The sequence below is a fragment of the Sycon ciliatum genome, chromosome 1 (genome assembly GCF_964019385.1).
Source record: "Sycon ciliatum chromosome 1, ocSycCili1.1, whole genome shotgun sequence".
In the NCBI taxonomy this organism is placed as follows: Eukaryota; Metazoa; Porifera; class Calcarea; order Leucosolenida; family Sycettidae; genus Sycon; species Sycon ciliatum.
Genome location: NC_088643.1, coordinates 13,983,246 through 14,003,843, shown reverse-complemented (window position 1 = coordinate 14,003,843; position 20,598 = coordinate 13,983,246). Strand labels below are relative to the sequence as shown.

Here is a 20,598-nt window from a genome sequence, read left to right as displayed (position 1 = left end):
AGAGGGTCTGCCGCAAAGTGCAAGACCCTGAATACGTTGGAATGACGCATCCGGGGAAGGTGGATTAGACACCTTGGGCAGCCAGGTGTTATCGCACTGCGTATCGCGCTTGTTAGGTTTCTTCACCCGGCACCTTGCCATTCCTTCTGTGTGTACAAGGTAATGCATTTTACAGTCGCTGTTTCTGGCTACTGTTCTATGCGCTCTTCTATTACCTCTCTGCTGTATTAAACTCATTGTAAATGTTGACAAATTTCTCTCTTGAGTGTACTCCACCTGATGAGAAGATAATTTTTGTTGAAAGTACTCGTGGAGTGTTTTTTACAGCGAATTATTTTCGTAAATGTTGCTTCTGTCCACCCTCGGCGATAACACCTGGCTGCCCGAGCTGTCTAATCCACCTTCTCCGGCTGCGTCATTCCAACGTATTCAGGGTCTTGCACTTTGCGGCAGACCCTCTGAGTGTAGCACGATACAGCTTCTGCCCGGGGATGAGGTCAAGCATTCGTGATACATGGCGTAACCATGGATTTGGCGTACTCAGGTTTCAAAGTATCAGCTATGATCTCCTCAAGACATCTGCGGCAGGAGATACGTTGGTCAATCTGCTGGCCATGGGTCACCTTCCAGATAGACCATAATCTATGTACTGAACGATGGAAAGATTCCAATTAGCACAGAGTGTGCATCCTGCTCGAGGGTGCAGCTTGCTGATCCACAAAGAAGCACGTTCAGACAATTTTTCACAATTATCTCATTAGTGGCTGACTCATCATATTCGAACACCAGTATTGAGAGTGTGCAGAATGCAGTGCATTCAGTGACTAACCAAGTCCAATGCCTGCCTAGTGACACACACACACACACACACACACACACACACACACACACACACACACACACACACACACACACACACACACACAAACACACACACACACACACACACACCTCAGACCTCAGACATGCCCATCGCAGAAGCGATGATAGCGAACAGCTATGTTTAGACATAGCAACTTGTGCTGGGATTACACCATTCATTCACACACACACACACCACACACACACCACACACACACACACACACACACACACACACACACACACACACACACACACACACACACACACACACACACACACACACACTACTACTACTATGTACAGCTACCCTATCGGGCCACGCCGCTCCCAGAAGCGGGAGCACACACACCTTTGACCTTTGACGCCCATCGCCGGAGGCGATGTTAGCAATGCTACGGCAGAAGCCATAACTTGTGCTGGGATTGCACCATTCAACAGCTTGCAAGGCTGAAGAATTGACCGTCACTATTCAACCTGGTCTACACCATACAGCTATTTGAAGTGACTTTTTCTGGCCAGTGAATCCCTATTTTTGGTCTTTTTTTCTTCTTTCTTTTTTTTTCCCGCGCACACATCACACCACATACTCCGGCATGCACTGCCTGTTGGTAACCACCAAGGAGAATGAAAGAAAAGTCAGGAAGAGTCTGAGAAAGAGAAGGAAGACGTGTGTGACCATAATCGTCGGGAATCGAACCCGCAACCTATCGATTGGAAATCGCTGCACATACCACTTTTTTCCACACCCACACCCACACCCACACCCACACACACATGCATGCTTCTTTGAAGTCATGTATGTGCATAGCTCTATGTATATAATATTACCTGAAGCTGAAATGAGTGTTGGCTGATATTCACTAGTATACAAACCGAGGTCCCCCGAGGTTTGTAAACGTGGTGAACATCAGACCAGATACTCACGAGGCTGAAGGTAATATTATACTTACAGTCAACTTTGCTAAGAACGACTGCGGATATAACGACAAAATTTCCATGCCCAGAGCAAAGTCAAGCCTAACTGTATACTTCAGTACATATAATGCGACTTTGGGTATAAGGACACTTCGCGAATAAGGACATTTTCTGATGCCCCGCCAAGTGTCGTTATACACAAAGTTGTCTGCATACCTAGGGTGATACCGTATTTTCCCCATTAAACGTACACGTCTCCATTACTAGTACGTCCCCAATTGTAGTACATGTTGGGTGTGGATCGAAAATATAAAAGGACGCGTCTCTAATAATAGTACATGCCGGAATGATGTGATGGGCATTAGTGGGGTACAGATACCAGGGTCCACCTTACTTCGTTTTTCTTACCCGTTCATCATATTTGTGTCTTTGTACATGTACACTGATTCTTACCATGGTTGGGTGTATTTACAGCCTTACAGCATCATTATCACGAGTTGTTTGCCACCCAACCCAGGCAATCAATCTTCCCAGAAACAATAAAAGTACACGTCTCCAATACTAGTACAGTCTCCTATAGTAGTCCAGGTCTGACCACCTTTGAAAAATAAAAGTACTGTACATTTATTGGGGACAATACGGTATTAACCTGTGTTTATTGGCACGATTGCCGCCCTCATTGCCAAACGCATCTTCGGCAAATTCTAGTTTGAGATCGACAGTACAGCACAATGTAGTCCTGTACTGGTGCAAGATTGAAATGAGCCATGAGCTGTGGAGGTCAGCTAGACCCCGTAGCAGCTAATGACTCGGCTAGTCGGATCAAGAGACCTGCGCGGCTAAAATAGTTCACAAATCACATCAAAGCACGGGATCAAGATTTTATCAATCATGTGCAAGCGATTTTGATTAAAGAAAAATGCTACCGGTGAATATTGGGTGGATATGGGGTGAGTATAGGGTGAATATGGAGTGGATATAGAGTGAATGTAGGGTGTGGATATGGGGTGGAGAACACCGTAGCGCTTTCAAACGCGTACACGTGGATGACACTGGCAGTGATCGTGAGATCTCGAGCGAGGAAGATCTCAGACGCGTTTGTGCGGGCATGATAGCAGTCGGAGGAGCCCCACATCTCATCAGCACCAGTGTCTATTGGTGCCCTGCCCCCTGATCTTGAGTGCCCCCTGCCCCCCCCCCCCCCTCCCTAGCCCTCGCCGTTATCTTCGACGGGATGTTCGGGGGATGCGCATGTGCACAAAATACATAATTTTAAATACACAATACAGTGGGCCTCCAGATAAGAAATTACCATCTCTGGAAACCCCCCCTTTCAAGACTCTGTGCACGCCACATGCACAGTACTCTTCACCTGGCTTGTCATCGCCGCCATCACTGACCCCGTGCGAGTCATCGACATCGGGCCTGTTTTCATGCGTTGCGTACATGGCCATATGGGCGACCTCGTCTTCATCTTCTCCTGGTCTCCGGAGCAGAGAGTGCACTCCACGGCGCCAATTTAAATCCATCGCACAGATGATTGCTTGATGTACGCTACAACTACACGTCAAGAAAGGCTACTGCTAGTAATCACCGGTGTCGTTCTCAAACGCCGCGTTCCACTTGACTGCTACGAGACTCCACGGCCCTGGTTCTAGCCTAGGGTAGGGAATCAGACGCCAAGTAGATCTACGTAGCTGCGCTAGGTTTTATCGTACTTTCTTAGGCTAAGGGCAGTAAGGCTAAGCGATTCCCTGCCATGTGCCGGATGCGGAATTGATGATGGTCACAGAAGTAACGACGGTATACCGGTATGTTACTCGTTGGCAGAACTCATCGCAAGTGATCAAGCGCAAGACGCCGGAGTTACGAACGTTTCGAACTCATGAATGGCACCGGCATGACGCATAAATAAATTTGGAATGATGTCTTTTGTAAAAATGAATCAGAGTCGTATTTATTCAGCTTTTATTTCTTGTGTACTTGCATACTGGTATAATAATAATTATTAATTTTATATATTAAAATAGTTTAGCCCCACAAGTTGCCACAACCTGCGATAAAATGATCAGCTGTACTAGCTGTACTGTAGCGCCTACTCCACTTTTTATGTAAAATTGTTTATGTATCTACAATAATTATGTCATTCGGATCTTCCCAAGTAACACTTGGTTGTACATTGTACTGTTGAGATACCGAATTCAAAATTTAATATAAATCAATACCATACCATTCCCAATGCAAACACAACACGTCGATCATCAGTGATCACGTGACCATGTCATAATTATGGACATAGTGCGTACTACAAAGATATGTAGGGTGGTGGTGGTGACAGTCAATTTTTCTGCAGATGTTTATTTCCCGTTTGCATCTTGATCTTTCCCCTGGAGGTTCGAAGACGGACATGTCACCGTCCACAGTCTACTGAGTTGTACAATCAACACGATTATGGTCATGTAGATCTACCTCCAGGTCCATCACTAACACTCCAATTACACTTCCCTTCATTCAATTCAGGAATGATGGTATCCACTACTGTACTATTTTTGTATTAATTTTGTATTTATTCAACATTTCCTGGCTCGTCAAACGACTGCCAATGACAAAATTTAATGAATGTGAGATGAAGTAACAAGACAATAGCCATTCCGATTAAACTTCGGTGCATCCCACAGACTGGTGGCCTTTTTGCTGGAGCTCCAAAAGACCTTTTTCAGTCTTCTGTTGCACCACTGCAGCACCAGGCACCAACACTCACAATTCTGGACTTGGGACGCGAGATCTGAATTTTCGGTATCAACCATCAAGCAACAAATATCCAGACAATGTACGAGTGTTCGAACTAGGACTTAAAAGTACATGTCGCAAGACTAGCCATAAAAAAATTAATAAATAATTCAGGCACAAAGCAAGACCAAAGCTATAACAATCAGTGCTGCTTCCAACTCCTCTGTACTTAGGAAAGACTAGCCAGCTCTGAATATGCCGATGATGAATTCTGCGTATTTTAAATTTTCAACAAAGACAATAACCAAGCTCTACCGTCTACGAGACTAAGACATGCCAAAAGGGCTCTGCTCAACGAATCTTCCAAGTGCATTCCACAAGAAATAAAATAATATCGTGAGTGAACAAAGACCACACTACTGCTGTGATCTGTATCTTTCTATGGTGTGTGGGTGTGTCTGCGGTGTACGTAGAGGCCGGCTAGCTGGCAAAAATATATTTTTCTGGACAGGAAAAAGAGTAAAATTTCATAAGGAAATTAAATACTGTAGTCGGCAATGTGGGTCTGCTATTTTGGGCTGGGTTGGCAAGGTGATGGACTGGGCTCAATATCAATTCTGGCATCTATGGTAGTAGGTTTCAAAGTTGTAAACGATTTGAGCCACAACTGGGCACGTGGCATTGTGATAGCGACGTCGCGGGGCTAGCAGAACACTTTGACTATTTCGTTGATCGGCTGTCGGTCCAGTGCACACTCCTTGATACGACCGGCACAGTCACTGCAGAACGCCTGCACCGAAACAACACGCAGCACAAAACCCCGGGTACTACTTAGCACATTGAAATTTTCAGCAGCTAGAATTCTAATCTTTTCATGCCATGCGACAACAAGACATGCTGATAACCACTGGCCCGAGTTCATAGCATCTTCAGCAATACACCAGCAAAAAGCCATGTGCTAGATCTCTACTGAATTTGTATGTTATTATTATGCTCTATTCGCGTTAGCATCAGTGAGCTTATAAAGCTCACATATAGCCTTCGCTTAAGCCGCAAGAAGGAGCAAGTGAGCGCGAGGAAGCGCAATGCACACAGAGCGTCAAAACAAAACAAAAAACAAAAAAACAGAAAAAAAAGAGACAAGCTGCAAGAAGGAGCAAGTGAATGCGAGGAAGCACAGTGCACATCAAGCATCACAATCACAAAAAAGACAAGATGGAAACGCAAAGTTATGTCCATTGTTGCATTAGCGGCTACATACAACCTTCACCAGGTCCTGCCACTGAGGGCGATCCTGGGCGAGCTGCTGCAGCCTGTTGCAGTCATCTCCATTATCTATATATAAAGGTATAAATTATGTCCATTGTTTCATTAGCAGCTACATACAGCCTTCACCAGTTCCCGCCACTGTCGACGGTCTTGGGCAAGCTGCTGCAGCATGTTCAAGTCATCGCCAGTCTCTAGGGCGGTATTATTTTTCAGCTTTTTGAGATCATTATTGAGCGTTCGCGGGAGCGTTGTTCTTGGGAATTTGTATGTACATGTATGTAATTAACATGATAAATTCAAGACCATAATTATTTCATCCGGAAGTTGTAAAAATAATGTTCTAAGTCCCGGTCTACTTACTTGATGGCCGCACGGGAGAATGATGGTATTGATTGGTTTGTCCATACACACACGACACCTAGAAGATAGCCAGCAAGCAGCAGCACAGACGTACACGAACACAAGAACAGCACTTCAACAGCCAGCATGCCACTCGGCATATTCAGAAATGACCGGTTCCCTAGAGAGCTCAACTATCAGTACAGTGCACTGGAAAACGCATCTACCGGATATTCGCTCAATACCTAGTGTTCGAATTTCCCACAGGGGAACACAGGCTGTCCTCGTAGCATTTTCCCAATGGAAACTGAATGCAAGATGCATCTAAAACTGTCATTGACATTTATAGCTAGGAGCCTGTGACTTGAGCTTGACTGCAAACTAGAATTACATGAAAAGCTTTACAGGACATTGGTCAGGCCTGCCACAAATCGTGTAACCAAGCATACCAAGTCCACCTTATAAATTTAAAAAAAAATTTCACGGTTTGCGTGAGACTCGGCTGGAAGCCGAGTCTCACGCATCCGCCGTGGGAACGCCACCACCCTCTAGGATCAAAGGCGTAGATGCAGCGCCTAAACGGTGGGAGGTGAGTAGATCAGACCCACCAACAAGTGGTCAAAGACCGAAATCCCATTAGCTGCATCCATGTTACCCTCGTGCCAGGCCACGAGTTCCGAATTAACTGTGGGTCGCAGCACGGCTGGAAAAATTCCTTCCGCTTCCAAGCAGGACTTGAACCTGGTACCCTCTGTTTCTCAATCATGGTCTTAGACCATCCCACTATGCCTGCCTAGTGCACCTTCAATCTCTATAATTCGAGCCCCACATGACAGCATGTTAGCCAATATCAAAAGAACTTTGCCACTCACTCGTCGCCTACAGATACTTTCGAAAATGGAGCACCACTGATGCGCGCACGGGAAAGTGTACACTTGACATGACTAACGAATGTGTACTGCACGGGCCACTGAGGCCATGCCATTCGCCGTGTTTACCTTTTGTCGTCGGGAATACCGTCGTCATTGAGGTCGGGTACGGCCTGGATCTGGATCACACGTTGCACCTGCACAAGTATTTTTCTCATGGAGTTGTCATGGGCTACTTCAAACGGAGTCTGCAATAGCACAAAACAGGACAAAGTCCTTAGAAGATTAGGAATCAGAGGGTGTATTCTTCCACCCAAATTATGATCTTTCGACCATCATCACTACCACCGACTGTGCTTAGTCTGAGTCGACCAAGACGTCTTTCACACAGCACCACGATCAGGAATGTCTAACTCAATCTACGGCCAAGAGCTCTGAAGCACAGTGCAATATTGATCATTCAGTGTCAGTTTATCACTCTGGATTAGCCTCCGTGCTACTAGTCCTTGCACTCCAAACTCACCCGTCCGAGCCAGTTCTTCAGGTCGACGCGAGCATTGTGCTCCATCAGATAGCGTGCAATGTCGTGAAGGCCTCGACGCGACGCCACATGCAGCACCGTCTCACGGCGCGTACCAGCCTGATGAGATATACACATGGACACACGGACACACACACACACACACACATAAAATACATGCATAATGTCTACCAGTACACGACTTTTAATGAGTTTATCAACCTGACACGGTGAGACGGCAGTTTAATTAAGATTGTAGGAAACTAACATACAGGAGTAGTCATGTTGTCACAAGCAAATGCTCATTTATGTCTAAAAGGATGATGGAAATGCTCCAAAGCAATTTTCCAAAATTTGGGGATGCCCATTTCACAAACAAACAGCATGTGGAGGTTGCTTGATTTACTTTCCCCGCAATTTCCAATCCCAACATTGTCTGATACTCATCAAGAATAGGAACTGGGAGGCAGCACTGCAATCCTACCGTGGCATTGATATTGCAGCCAGCATCGATTAGCACCTCCAGCACGGGCAGGTGATTCTGTCGGACAGCCTCGTGCAGCGGATTGGCACCAGGCGTCTCGTCACCGCACAGCCTCAGCAGGTCTTCCTGGGACACGCCGTCCTCCTCGCTTTCGAGCAGACTGCGGACGCGGGCAACAGAGCCGACCCGTGCCTCCACTGCTAGGCGCTGTGTACCGGTGGCGAGTAGTCTACATGTGCGGAGAGAAGAAGTAAAGCAAATATTAAACATACAGGTGGATGTTAAGCTTGGATGCACAATGTGAATAACATGCAGCGCACGACCATCCGCAAGAGGAAAACCAGATCAATCCTGCTCATGTCCTTGAGAGTTTGTTTGCCGTTCACATGCAGTAGTAGATTGTCACATGGAAGCGAGCCGGACTCACCTCAGAACGTTGACCTGCTTGGCGACATCGAACGGCGTCTTCTCCTCGTTGTTTATACACGTGCGGTCTGCTCCTCTGTCCAAGAGTAGTTGGACGACGGCAGAACGGTTGCAGATGGCGGCCACGTGCAGTAACGTGTTGCCATCCGTGGATTCCTGTTGACACACGTCAACAACATAACATAATAATTATTATAAAATACAGTCATGTACATGTATAATGTGGCTTCGTGCAAATGATCATTCGCTTGCATGCTGCCTGAATTCCGAAGGACTGTCCATGCAGAACAAGTGAATACAATGCACATGTATAATATTCAAATGTGCACACTCCAGACACAAATTCGGAATGTCTCCTCCGCCAGTATTGTGAATGATTCACTGATAAGTCCAACTATGTGCACGTACATATACTTGTATACGTGCATGCTGCTGCAGCTTTGCATATCTGGAAAGTCTGTGTAGTCCCAACTTACTCTGGCGTCCATGCTCTGGCCTCTGTCGAGAAGCAGCTGCAGCGTTTCAACATGGCCTTGAGTGGCTGCTATGTGTGCAGGCATCAGGCCATCCTCACCCGCAGCCGTCAGCTGTAAGTACAGAAAGATTGTACGAAACACATGCATGCAAAATGATAAGAAAGGCGTCCGATCACTTGTGAAAACCGACACTCAAACACATGACTCCGAAAACCATGCCTTCTAAATTCAGTTTGCTCCTCGTCTTAAGGTGAGTGCTCACTAGATTTCTTACTATCATTGCCAACGTAGCTGCTCATTGTACAACAAAACAATGTTGCATGACAATCTAGTAGAGCATCATGGTAATAACCTGTTGAAATCAGACAATGCGGGGTGCATAACGTCTTCAGACTCACACTTGCTCCATGGTCCAACAGCATTTCCGCAAACTCCTTGCGACCCTGCACAGCAAATACACCCGTAGGAAGAAAACAGAAGAGCAAGAAACGCCCCTCTTAACTTAGCACGGTGCATTTCTAATAATTATAATAATTATGCAATGTCCCTAAGACCAGAACGGCTCAGAATATCAATACGGCAAAACGAATTTCTGGGCAAAATGGAGACAGCTGATGATGATGATGAGCACAAGATGACAATTAGCTTGAATTGTAAACATCGGCATATAATAGAGGCAGAGAGTGTTTGGTTGTATTGTGTTTTTGGTGGTTCATTAGTACTGCGAGGTGCCCGGCAGTTCTGTCTTGCATTACACAATGCATTCTTTCATCTTTAGGCCGCTGGCACGTGCGCAGTGATGCAGCTAGCTACATGTGCTTTCGACCTAGTTAATTATGCATCGCGAAAATCTCAACATGCAGTGCGCATGCTCCTGCTTTCTGATACATGCTGTATTTCGTGTTGCCTTTGCTGAGTTCTTGTTTGATTTTAGTAGCGACAAGTAGGTTGCTTTTTCCCACCATTGGATTGTTTCCAAGTCAGAAGAAATATACAGTCTTTTATCGAACTGTCTTGAGTTGTGACTCATGAGAACGCGGTTCTAATGAGAACTGTGTAACAGAGAGACTTCCAACATACCTGAGAGCAAGCATGATACAGAGCAGATCCCCCGACAGGCTCGTCGAATACGCACTGTGCCGTCACCACACCATCCTCGAGTAAAGATCTATGCCGCAGAGGTCACACACATGCCACAACAAGCACACAGGAGGCTATGACACCGGGAAGATGGACAAAGACACTTGGATTCTTATCATTTCATGCTTAGTGCGCTAAAAGCAAATCATTGGACTGGCAAAAATCTAACACGGACCTAAGTCGCATGCGAACGGTCTTGTATTTTTTTAAGTGCGAACAACAGATTATATTTCCCCACGTATTTTCTTTCACTTTTTGATGTTGGAATTTCAGTAGATGTCATCATAAACCTTTCAAAGGGCAATTGCCAGTGATAATCGGTTGCAATGATGATGTAATCATGACCCTTTGAGAAAGACAAAACTCACCTTGCAGTTTCCAGGTCGTTATGATTCAGCGCCTGCTGCAGTCGCTGCGGTGCACTTCGTAGCACTCCGAGGACGGCTTCGAGCTGCGCACGGCGTTGTGAAAGCCAACGGCGATGCTCATCCTGATTCGGGTGACTCGTCTGCAGATACGAGGAGAACGCAATCACACAGGAGCACATCATTGAGATACGGATACTTCTAGAAAATTAACACTGTACATCTGAATACACGTGCTTTTGCTCTATGATAACATCACCGTAATTATATCAGAGTACCGTACAGGGACTAATTTGTCCGGCATTGCATTGTAGTATAAAGTGCAAAATAATGTTCTCCACTGCTATTCAAAAACTGCAGTTTATCGCGAGAAACTTCAGAAGAATGTGCGTGGCGGTCAATCGACCTGGATGTGTGAGTGCATAGATGGATCCAGTACAGACCTGCATTGAATTATTTGTGTGCGTCTGGTAGTAGATCTACAGTGTGAAACAGGGAGTAGTAGAATACCTAGTCCTAGCTTGGTGTGAACCAGCTTACCTGCCGTGCGATGAGCGGAGCTGAGAGCGTCGTAGCGGTCGAAGTTTTCGGTTGTGATGAGGACGCGGATGCCGAACTTCGCTCATCGGATGTAAGCTGCGTATCAGCAAGATTTGTAATGTGGAGCAAGAGAAACGAAGCACTGTCAGTCAAGTCACAATCGACTCTTCCGATTCGGACCCATCGTTTTTTTCAGTGCGCAGGTAGATCTACTAGGTACTAGATCTATAGACTAGGCACTAGGTCCTGCTGCCTCTCTTGTCTTTGCACAAGATGCGACCAGGGCCAACGACGTCCTTAGCCTACTCGCAAGAAAGGCGACCATGCGCCCCCAATGCAGTGCAACTGCAAGAGAAGACGGCACCATCGTCTCAAAGACGACACTAGCATCTCACGCAGTGCAGTAGCAAGCGCTAGCAGCGTACATCTACAGACAACCCTACATAGCCGGCGGTACTCCGGCATTCACGCATCGTTGTGTATTTCAGGTGCAGCCCGCGAAGGACTCGGGTTCAAAGTTTACACGCTCATGCGCAGACCAGTACTGCAGTACTATACAATCACGATTGCAGAGTCACGTGCACCACAGTCCATAATCTTTACTGATTCATGTAGACATTTTTAAATTTCAAGGCACTTGAGGAACAGAGAAGGAAAAGTTCACGTTGAGGATTCAACATCAACGCGTGCTCCAATTATTTTTGCCATCCTCTCCACTGAACATGGATCAGGGAAATGTCAACGAAATAATCAGAACTCACCAGCCCTGGCTTCCGCGAACGCCACAAGAACAACGAAGCCTCCCATTTGGCCGGGAAAGTCAACCTGTTCACCAGCATTCTCAAATTCGCTTCTTTCGTCGATGTTCGAGCGCAGTGTTTCGTCTGGAACTGCAGCGTCTCTGAGAGAATCATGACCACGCGAGGACTTTATACCGTTTGAAGCAGCGACAATAAATGTTGTGACCTAGCAAAATGCACCACGAAATGTAAGGTGCGACCTGATTCTAGAAAGCTACTCGAATACCGCCTCGGGTCGAGTCGCAGGGAGTGCTCCAAACAGATTATCCCAGCGCTGCTCCGAGGGAGATCTTGCAAGTGGACAGCAGCACGGAGAAGCTATTTGTTGCAGGCTGAGTAGACGATCGGTAGCCAACACTGGGACCATATTCCAGAAAACCTGGGGAGTAATGCACAGGACGGTCACATGAAGTGAAGAACACGATTGGTGGCAGACACAGCGATCTCCGAACTTCCGAACATCGCCAGCATCCTAACCGTCACGTGCAAGCGTCGCCCCATTCAATCGTTCGTGACTAGACTGTGCCTGTGCTTCGGCAACACGGAGCTGATTTACCCATGCCATGGTGAGCGGCTGGAATGTCACCGGCTGCTATGTTTTGCACTTGCACTATTGCAGTGACAATGCCTGGCGGGCTTGAATGCGTCTCAGGCCCGTCTTGGCTTGAGAGACGTCAACAGATCGGTGACTTGGATTTTCAAGGCTAGTGAGCTAACCGAGAACGACGTCACTTCTCCGCAGACAACCGCCACAGGTACTAGGTGCTGACTGGTTGTCACCGGAGTGTCAGGCAGCGCGAGAGCTAGAGGCCAACTCCTCGCCTAAAAGGAAAGACACACTGTCGGTGAGCCTAAAATGATCATGCTGCCGTCCCGATTCCAACGCCTTCATATGCACTTTGGGTCATGGGACTGGGACGCTGTTGCCTTTGGAAAGGATGCTGCAAGTGCACCCAGTTCTCATGATTCTTGCGCAAGGCCACGGAAGTCACGAGACTCTTGCATGGCCAGCCATGGGCATTTTTATAACAGCAAAGCCGTAGATCTACTCACACAGTCACATGCCATTATGATAGGAGCAGCGTTAGCAGAGCCTAGCACTGTAGCAAGAGTACCAGCATTGGCAGCAAAGTGTGCCTAGTTGGATGGTAGGAGCTACCCGCACCAACCTTTCCAGGTGCACTGTGTCTGCCCCGGCGCGCATTAGTACAGTGCTGCGCGCCAGTGTGACCTTATTATCACCTGACGTTTGCACTCGTCACGTCAAAAGGCCATGATTCCCGGCCGCGGTAGATCTACGGACCACATGGTTCCCAAAAGGCCAAGACCAGGACAGCGTCATGAAATGATGATGAATACTGTACTGTTCCAGGGTTGTTCTCCAATGTTCTGGACCGACATTATCGCAGATCTCTTGCGGCTTGTGTGTGAGAACGAGACCTCTGGCTCCGTTTCTCACAGCCCACGCTCCAGGTCCGTCCCTTCCTTACAAGGCATCACCAGCACAGGGGCTCACCATCTTGTTTGTTGCCCAGCACAAGAGTCAAGAGACAAGACAGCGGGTGCACAGCGGCTTTACCAAAGAGGTTATGCGATCATGCCGTTGTGTGAGATGTTGTTTACGGAGTGGCACTGCCAACCAACACTGGGTTTCCAACTGGGAGTTGCGTAGTCGAGTTGCATAGACTTTGCCCCTTTTTGAGTCCTCGATAATTATCAGGCATGTGTGTTGACGTCATTCGCATGGCCTCCTCACTTTAAACCTGTAGATGTACCTACAACGCTGAGGCTGAAACTTGGGTGAATGAACTTATAGTAGCGCCAGGAGTAGATACAATGGTTCATGGTTGAATAGGAAATACAATACATCGGATACCAAGTACACTGTCCAGTTCCCATGAGGGAACGTCTATCATGAGTTCCACTGTTACAAAGTTTTTATCGTATTCTACAAAGGCAGTTAGTTCAATAGAAAGTGACAGCGTAATGAGGCATGTCTGTCGGGACTATTACACCGTTCTGAAATGAATGGAGCGGACCTTGCATCCGAGCTTACTCGACTCTGTAACCGTCTTGCGAACACATGGGATCATGCCCTGTGGGTGACACCGACCGCCTACAATCCATACATCCTATCCTCCCTGTCAAATTGCATAACATTGGAAACGCTCTAAACTGAATAGGCTCCCGGAAACATGTAGGCACGCGGATCACGAGGAAAGAGATCAGCTACGTCAGCATTGGCGAAGAGCAGACAATGCGAATCATGACGTTTGTAACCATGGCGCCTTGATCCTCGCCAGTGGTGGTGCCCATGAGGATGCGGGGAATCTCAGCCTCATGCGGGTCTTGAAGCAAACCTTACCATGTACGCTAATTAAGCAAGGCAGAATGTTCATGCGGATGCGGGGAAACTCAGTCTCATGTAACGTTGTGGTTCTTGAAGCAAACCTAACCATGTACGCTAGATGTATGCAATGCAGAACGGTTCGCAACGCATACAGTACAGAACATGTGCACTACCACGATGAGTCCTGTCGCTGTGTTCTACTTAGCACATGGATCGGCAGCAAGACCTTACAAGCACTTGCCGCCGCATGCAACACGAGACAATGTCACTCTCATCGATCCAGTTGGATAAACAGCCACGCAGTGCCAGTTGGAAGAATAAATGATCACCGCACAGCAAGGGAGGCATAGCCATAGGAGGCAATATTACCATTTCAATATGTAACTCAGCAGGCAGGCATAATGGGATGGTCTAAGACCATGTTCGAGAAACAGAGGCGAACAGGTTCGCGTCCTGCTAGGAAGGGGAAGTATTCTTTCCGAGCGAGGCAAACTTGGATGTAGGGAATGGGATCTTCGGTATTTGACCAATTAATTATTTGGTGGTGGCTCTGATCTACTGCAGTTACCTTTCACCGCTTAAAGAAGCCGCATCTGCGCCTTAATGCTCGAGGGTGATGGTATTCCTACGGATAGCATCATGCGATAAACTGACTAACCGAGTATCACGCGAATTTTCCCGAACTCCCACAGCCTCCTGCTCCATGTGGAGTCCAGTACACTACACAATGTCAGGTCTGTGTAGTTCTTCTGGAACGTTTTAACAAACATACTAGCATGGCGCACAGATTCGCTACACAACTCCGGTATCCAGTTCAACGGGTCCATTCCAGTGCATATCGGACTGCAAAAAATCTCCATAGCACACCTTACCAGACCAATGTATGGGCTATTGTCAGTCAATAGAGTCGAGTTGAGCGAACTACGGTGCTGAGAGGCGGGTTCGCACGCACCCCTGTATAGCAACGTCCTCATGTCTGCACTCCCCCCCCCCCCCCCCCCAACGATGTACTTCGAAGTATGTACATGTATACAGTACAGCCTTAGGCACTGAAAGTCTAGTTGGACAAGAGTCATACTTCGGATAACGGAGCTCGATATGACAGTGCACACGACTGTGGTTATACTGTTGTTCTTGTTGAAGTATGTTTTAAACATCGAGAGAGAGAGAGTGTGTGAGAGAAAGAGAGAGAGAGAGAGAGAGAGAGAGAGAGAGAGAGAGAGAGAGAGAGAGAGTGTGTGTGTGTGTGTGTGAGAGAGAGAGAGAGAGAGTGTGTGTGTGTGTGAGAGAGAGAGAGATTCTAAAACTGTGCTGAAGTTGTTAGGGTTCCTAGTATCATAACAACCATGTACATACTACATGTGCCATGTGATGCGATATCACGTGACGTGTAGTTAGTGTACTATCCCTTCAGGCTAAGGCAGTTTCAATGTGCCTTTCTTCTCTGATGGGGAAGCCAAATGACGTGCCCACGTTTATTGTACAATCATGGACTTTCTTCGCTTCATTGAGATCCACCAGGGAGTTGTACCCTACTCTACAGATTCGGATAAGACTCCCTGCTATCCACTGAACCGATCTGCGTCCAAAATCTCTTACTTTTGTGGAGCATTGAGGCTTTGAGCAGTGTCAAGAAGAGAGAGTGCGAGACCTACACAGCAGTAGACTACAGTTGGGAACCTTTGACAGTGACAGGCTGATGCCCTGATGTCTTTAACGGTGTGCATGATGTACGACAGCTGCTGCTACTTTTGACAAGACAGTTCAGTTGCAGATAGTAACAGTCTGCACGTGATAGGAACACCATGGCTCCTGCTGAGAGTGAGAGCCGTAAACAGCTCAACTCACTGCGGCTCCACGCGATGCAGGCAAACACAAGAACTCGTAAACACAACGTGACTTATTCCGAAGTTCTGTCAAGCTCCACGATTGGTCGGATCGGTCTGTTCCTTAAAAGGAGAACTTCTTGCCATGGCTGTGCCCTGAAAGTTCACGTGACTCAAGACATGGACCGTGACATGTATGTAGTATTCCAAGGTCTTTGTCATCAAGCTCGGCGATTGGCTGGATCGATCTGTTCCTTAAAAGGAGAAGATCTTGCCATGACTGTGCCCTGAAAGATCACGTGACTCAAGACATGGACCGTGATATGCATGTACTATTCCAAAGTCTTTGTCATCAAGCTCCGCGATTGGCTGGATCGATCTGTTACTTAAAAGGAGAAGATCTTGCCATGACTGTGCAAGGACAGATCACGCGAATCAGACATGGACCATGACATTATCTGCCCTCTTGGTGAGCTAAGAATCCTGTAAAGGCTGTAATGTGCCACGCCTGGCTTTGTACCTGTCTCAGAGATCACCTAACATATTCACATTGTTATGGAGATCATGCTAAACCAGTTGTCCAACAAGGTGGCTAGCTATCTGGGGCCAACGCTTCGCATCACACCCAAGACTTCACATCACTCGTTATATTGCTCCCGTGCATGATAGACGAAGTAGGTTGGTCAATCTAACTTCTCAGTCCGTGTGTGATAGTATAATAGCTATAATACAAGGCTGTAAGAACTAAGAAGCCTGTGAGATTCACTCCAGTCAGAGCGGAGCGGAGACTCCAGCAGTTGTTTACATAATGTAAACGACTATTATGTAAACAACTGCTGGGGTCTCCGCTCTGACTGGGGTGAATCTCACAGGCTTCTTAGTTCTTACACTAAGTTACAGCCTTTAAGTCCCCCCGCACTACAGCATGTCAAGACTGGAATGATGTCTTTTACGTCAGCCTTCAGGGACAGGGAGTAGCAAAACACCTTTATTACTGCCTTCCCTGGTTTACTTGCATACACATACATTATAGTGTCATGACATATGCAGGGGTAGACACACGTATATCATCTGTCTGGCGCCGCGAAAGAACTGTAAACCGACTGAACCATTCCACCTGTTCACGCTCAGACCATGCAGACTTCACTGCAGGGTCTGCCGAAAACACATCCGACAGTAAACCTTCTTGTTTACTTCAAGTCGATATGATTGTGCAGGACTAAGTTTCAATACCTCCGCACCTATCAGTTCCCTCACGAAGTATCCCATACAAAGACAATGGCCTTCATTCAAACAGGGTTCCAAGAGCTACAGGATCGACTACTTTACTCAGCACATCTCCCATGCAGCGGGGCGAAGTAACTCACCTCCTCAGACCTGTTGAGTAAAATGACGGAGAAGGAAACATAATACGAATGCTCTACGGATCTGTTAGCGGCTAGGAACTTATCGTTATGACCAGCTATCTACTAGTACATGTCCTGGCCTGGGTACTAGAAAAATTATAGTCGTGCGCCTGGCTGCAGCAAGCAAAACTAGCAATCCCCGTGCGCAATGCAGGCATCAGAACCTCACTACACTCCTCATGAACTAGAGAACTCTGTGTCGGTTGTGAAAGCCTACACTGCAGTTTCGTACGGCAACCAAAACACGGAACTGCCAACAACAGAAGAGAGAGAGCCAGGTCTGGTGACAGGCAGAGTGTCACGTATGGTGAGTTGCGGTGAGTTGTGACGGCTGACAGTGAGACGAAGTGACCGGCGGCAGCTCCGTTTTACCATTGCGCGGGGTCAGGCAGCAGGTGGCCGGGAAAGACCAACCTTGCCTGGGGCTAGCTCCGTAAAGTCATGCTAGGAAGAGTTCCACGTCGGACTACACCGTGCCAGGTGGAGCCCCGTCTGGAGAGCGAGAAGACAAGCAGATCTACGCGGATGGCGAGAAGCCAGGTGTCAACTGAATTACTTCAACAACAACTAGATCCACGGCCACCCAAGAATACAGATCATGTACTACAGTAATATAATTATTAGTAGTAGTAGTAGATCTACCAGTGGTACTTGTGTATGACGCCAACGCGCAGATACAATCATGTAAAATCACAACAACAACAAAACTCCAGCACGCTCTAGGCAGATTCGGACACGCGGCTGGGCGGAAAAATCACCTGGGCTGGTAAGCTGGTATTACTGCACGGCAGAAGTATCCACACTCTGTGGATGCTAAGCTGCTTCGCCGTGCATGGACAAATTGGTTTTCCCACCGCGGAGTTTGGCCCGGATCGATGAAGTCTTTGCGTCTGCACCACACAGTGCACAAACCGATACCGCAGGGCCTTCGAAAATTCTGGTTTTTTTTAGCCAGACAGTGTATCTCATGCGTCTTCTTGCCAATACAGTCATTTAGGCATAATTCGGTCCCTTATCACTGAAGTTCTGTATGTTTGGTCTGCGAATCATTATTAGTTCAAATACGTGCACAGAAAGCAAACAAAAGGGTAGAAAATCTAAATTGACCTTATTGATTTATCTAACAGGAGTTGTGTACGTGTGTATGTGTGTGTGCCTGTGTGGTCAAATGTTTCTGGAACATCCTGAGGCCTGAATGAGTATGACAGGTGGCCGAGCTGTCACGTGTAAGACCTAACTATTACTTCGTAAGAGTGGGGATCCGGGAGTCTAGTCTTGAGGTCATTTCTCACGTGCGACACGTGAGATGTGAGATGTTTACCAGATACGCTCAGAGAATCATGCCATCGCAGGCGTAGAAGGAGAGAGAAAGTCACGTCTGCAGTAATCCTCTAGACTACAGAGTCCACTACTTGTAAGATGTGGCAGAATCTGCCATATTCTTCTTCACCTGGACTGGAGCTACATGATGAGGCTGGGGTAAGCCCAGCCACGTCCATTTATGGCTGAGCACATCACTGAGGTCAGAAACCTCAACACGATGCAACCATGGTAACATTACGGGTCTGTCAGTAGCTCGAGTAACAGTTGAACTGAGAGGCAGTCAAAACCTGTCAAGGAGACCACTCGGCACTCTTACAAGGCAACCACCTGTTCTAGAGGACCACTACAACCAGGGCCGCAAATGGCAATGAATGGTACTTCCAATCAAATGATTGATAAGAGGATCCCCTGTACACGGAGGCCACATGTGTAAGGTCCCTTGAGCGGTCTCCTTAAGGTAAGCAAATTGTATCGTGTAATACAGTGTACAATACGTCATGTACTAACATGAAATGGTTCAACTAATACAGTGGCATGGTCACCCCCTCACATCTGCATGTTATACAGATGGAGGGTGTGAACACACCACTGCAAGTGTACTTTTTACTAACAAATATTTTATTTTTTCCGAAGCAGTTGCTCTTGTTCTGCGCAACTCCATCAAACCTGCCACCGTGGTCTTTGTTTTTACCAGTCAAGGTAGTTGAAGTAATGTAATATTTTGACGTTTCTCATGTGTAAACACTGGTGTTGGGGGTGCTCTCCGGCTGGAAAATAAGCCAGCAATCTGGTACTTAAGGATGAGATGTGTGTGATAATACCACTAGTCGGTGTACCGGTGTCAAATAGAGTTGCGTCACAAGCATAGCATTGACACTCCATACATGACATGTGCAGTGAACTCTACACAAGACCGTGATCATGTATGGTGATGTTCTTAGCATAGTAAAGTGCTGTTTATGTCGAGTTATTTTAAGTACATCACGGTCAACTATGCTCCACGTGCACATGCTTGCAGTGGCAAACATCAGGTTCCAACCTGGGGAGCAGACTGGTTGGGACACCGGGCATCTCTGTATTACATTACTCTCCTTATAGGACTCTTTGGCCAGCAGATCCAAAACATGCTATACGCTTCTAATTTTTGTGTACGTGCAGTAAGCAATTGATAACAATGAACACTCTATGTAGCATCATGAGTGTTCGGTGATAACACAATGCCAAATCCACAGGTGTCAAGCCAAGCAGAGATTCTATATTGGTAGCTGCAGTCGCCTTGACTCGCTCTGACCCTATCACTATCGCTATCCTATCTGTGAGATTATCACTGTCCTTTCCTGCCATGTGTAACGGGATGCTGGGGGCCGCATGCATTGGAGCCAAGCTGCGGATTCACGTTTTCCTTTATCCCCGAGCCACTCTATGCAAATAGTCATCTTACATTATTTTTACATGACACGGGTCTGTATCACTGGAGCAGCCTCCACCACACTCAACACAAGTAGTCATTAGTCAATGGGTGATTGCATAATGGAACACTGCACTCAATCTCCGGATGTATTTCGATCTTATACAGTTTTGTATTCCTACTTGGATATAGTATGGGAGAAAACATCCACATCAAATGTGCTGCGGGCTATGTCAGGCAAACCCTCACAAAGAGTTTTCTACCAACGTATTCATTGATAAGCCGGCAGGCCGAGATAGTGGCAGCGTGGTCTAAGACCCTGAGTGCAAAACAGATGGTACCAAGGAATTATATTCCCCACCTTCCTTTTCTTGATTACTTGCATACGTTATGTGACCAAACACTTGCTCAGCTCTGATTGGCTGAGGGCGGTTGACCAACCATTTAAGGTGTGCAGTTCAGGGCCAGGAAAGGCTATAAAGGTTATCACTCCAGAGTCCTGCTTGGAAGGGACAGACATTTCAAACCATGCCACAACCCACACCCAA

General features: G+C 46.9%; 2 protein-coding genes across 5 annotated transcripts in view; both read right to left on the bottom strand.

Moving 5' to 3' along the window:
* The window catches only part of LOC135814569 (ankyrin-3-like), a 41,872-nt gene extending 38,172 nt beyond the window's left edge, over positions 1-3,700 (bottom strand). For 3 of the 4 annotated variants that reach the window (XM_065327707.1, XM_065327723.1, XM_065327714.1), the window contains exon 1: positions 3,152-3,697. In XM_065327707.1, coding sequence (XP_065183779.1) covers positions 3,152-3,308 — 157 coding nt within the window. In that variant the 5' untranslated portion in view covers positions 3,309-3,697. Of the gene's footprint in view, positions 1-3,151 lie in introns of all 4 variants that reach the window. The other variant, XM_065327731.1, reaches the window with a different exon arrangement.
* Positions 3,701-4,565: 865 nt separating this feature from the next.
* Positions 4,566-20,598, bottom strand: part of LOC135814560 (ankyrin repeat and KH domain-containing protein 1-like) — a 30,343-nt gene continuing 14,310 nt past the window's right edge. The window contains exons 14-24 of the mRNA XM_065327697.1: positions 10,938-11,033; positions 10,401-10,540; positions 9,973-10,060; positions 9,291-9,335; positions 8,893-9,003; positions 8,418-8,572; positions 7,991-8,219; positions 7,510-7,626; positions 7,116-7,234; positions 6,139-6,196; positions 4,566-5,299 (exon numbers count right to left, since the gene is read on the bottom strand). Of these exons, the coding sequence (XP_065183769.1) occupies positions 5,213-5,299; positions 6,139-6,196; positions 7,116-7,234; positions 7,510-7,626; positions 7,991-8,219; positions 8,418-8,572; positions 8,893-9,003; positions 9,291-9,335; positions 9,973-10,060; positions 10,401-10,540; positions 10,938-11,033 (1,245 nt within the window). The 3' untranslated portion in view covers positions 4,566-5,212. The remainder of the gene's footprint in view (positions 5,300-6,138; positions 6,197-7,115; positions 7,235-7,509; positions 7,627-7,990; positions 8,220-8,417; positions 8,573-8,892; positions 9,004-9,290; positions 9,336-9,972; positions 10,061-10,400; positions 10,541-10,937; positions 11,034-20,598) is intronic.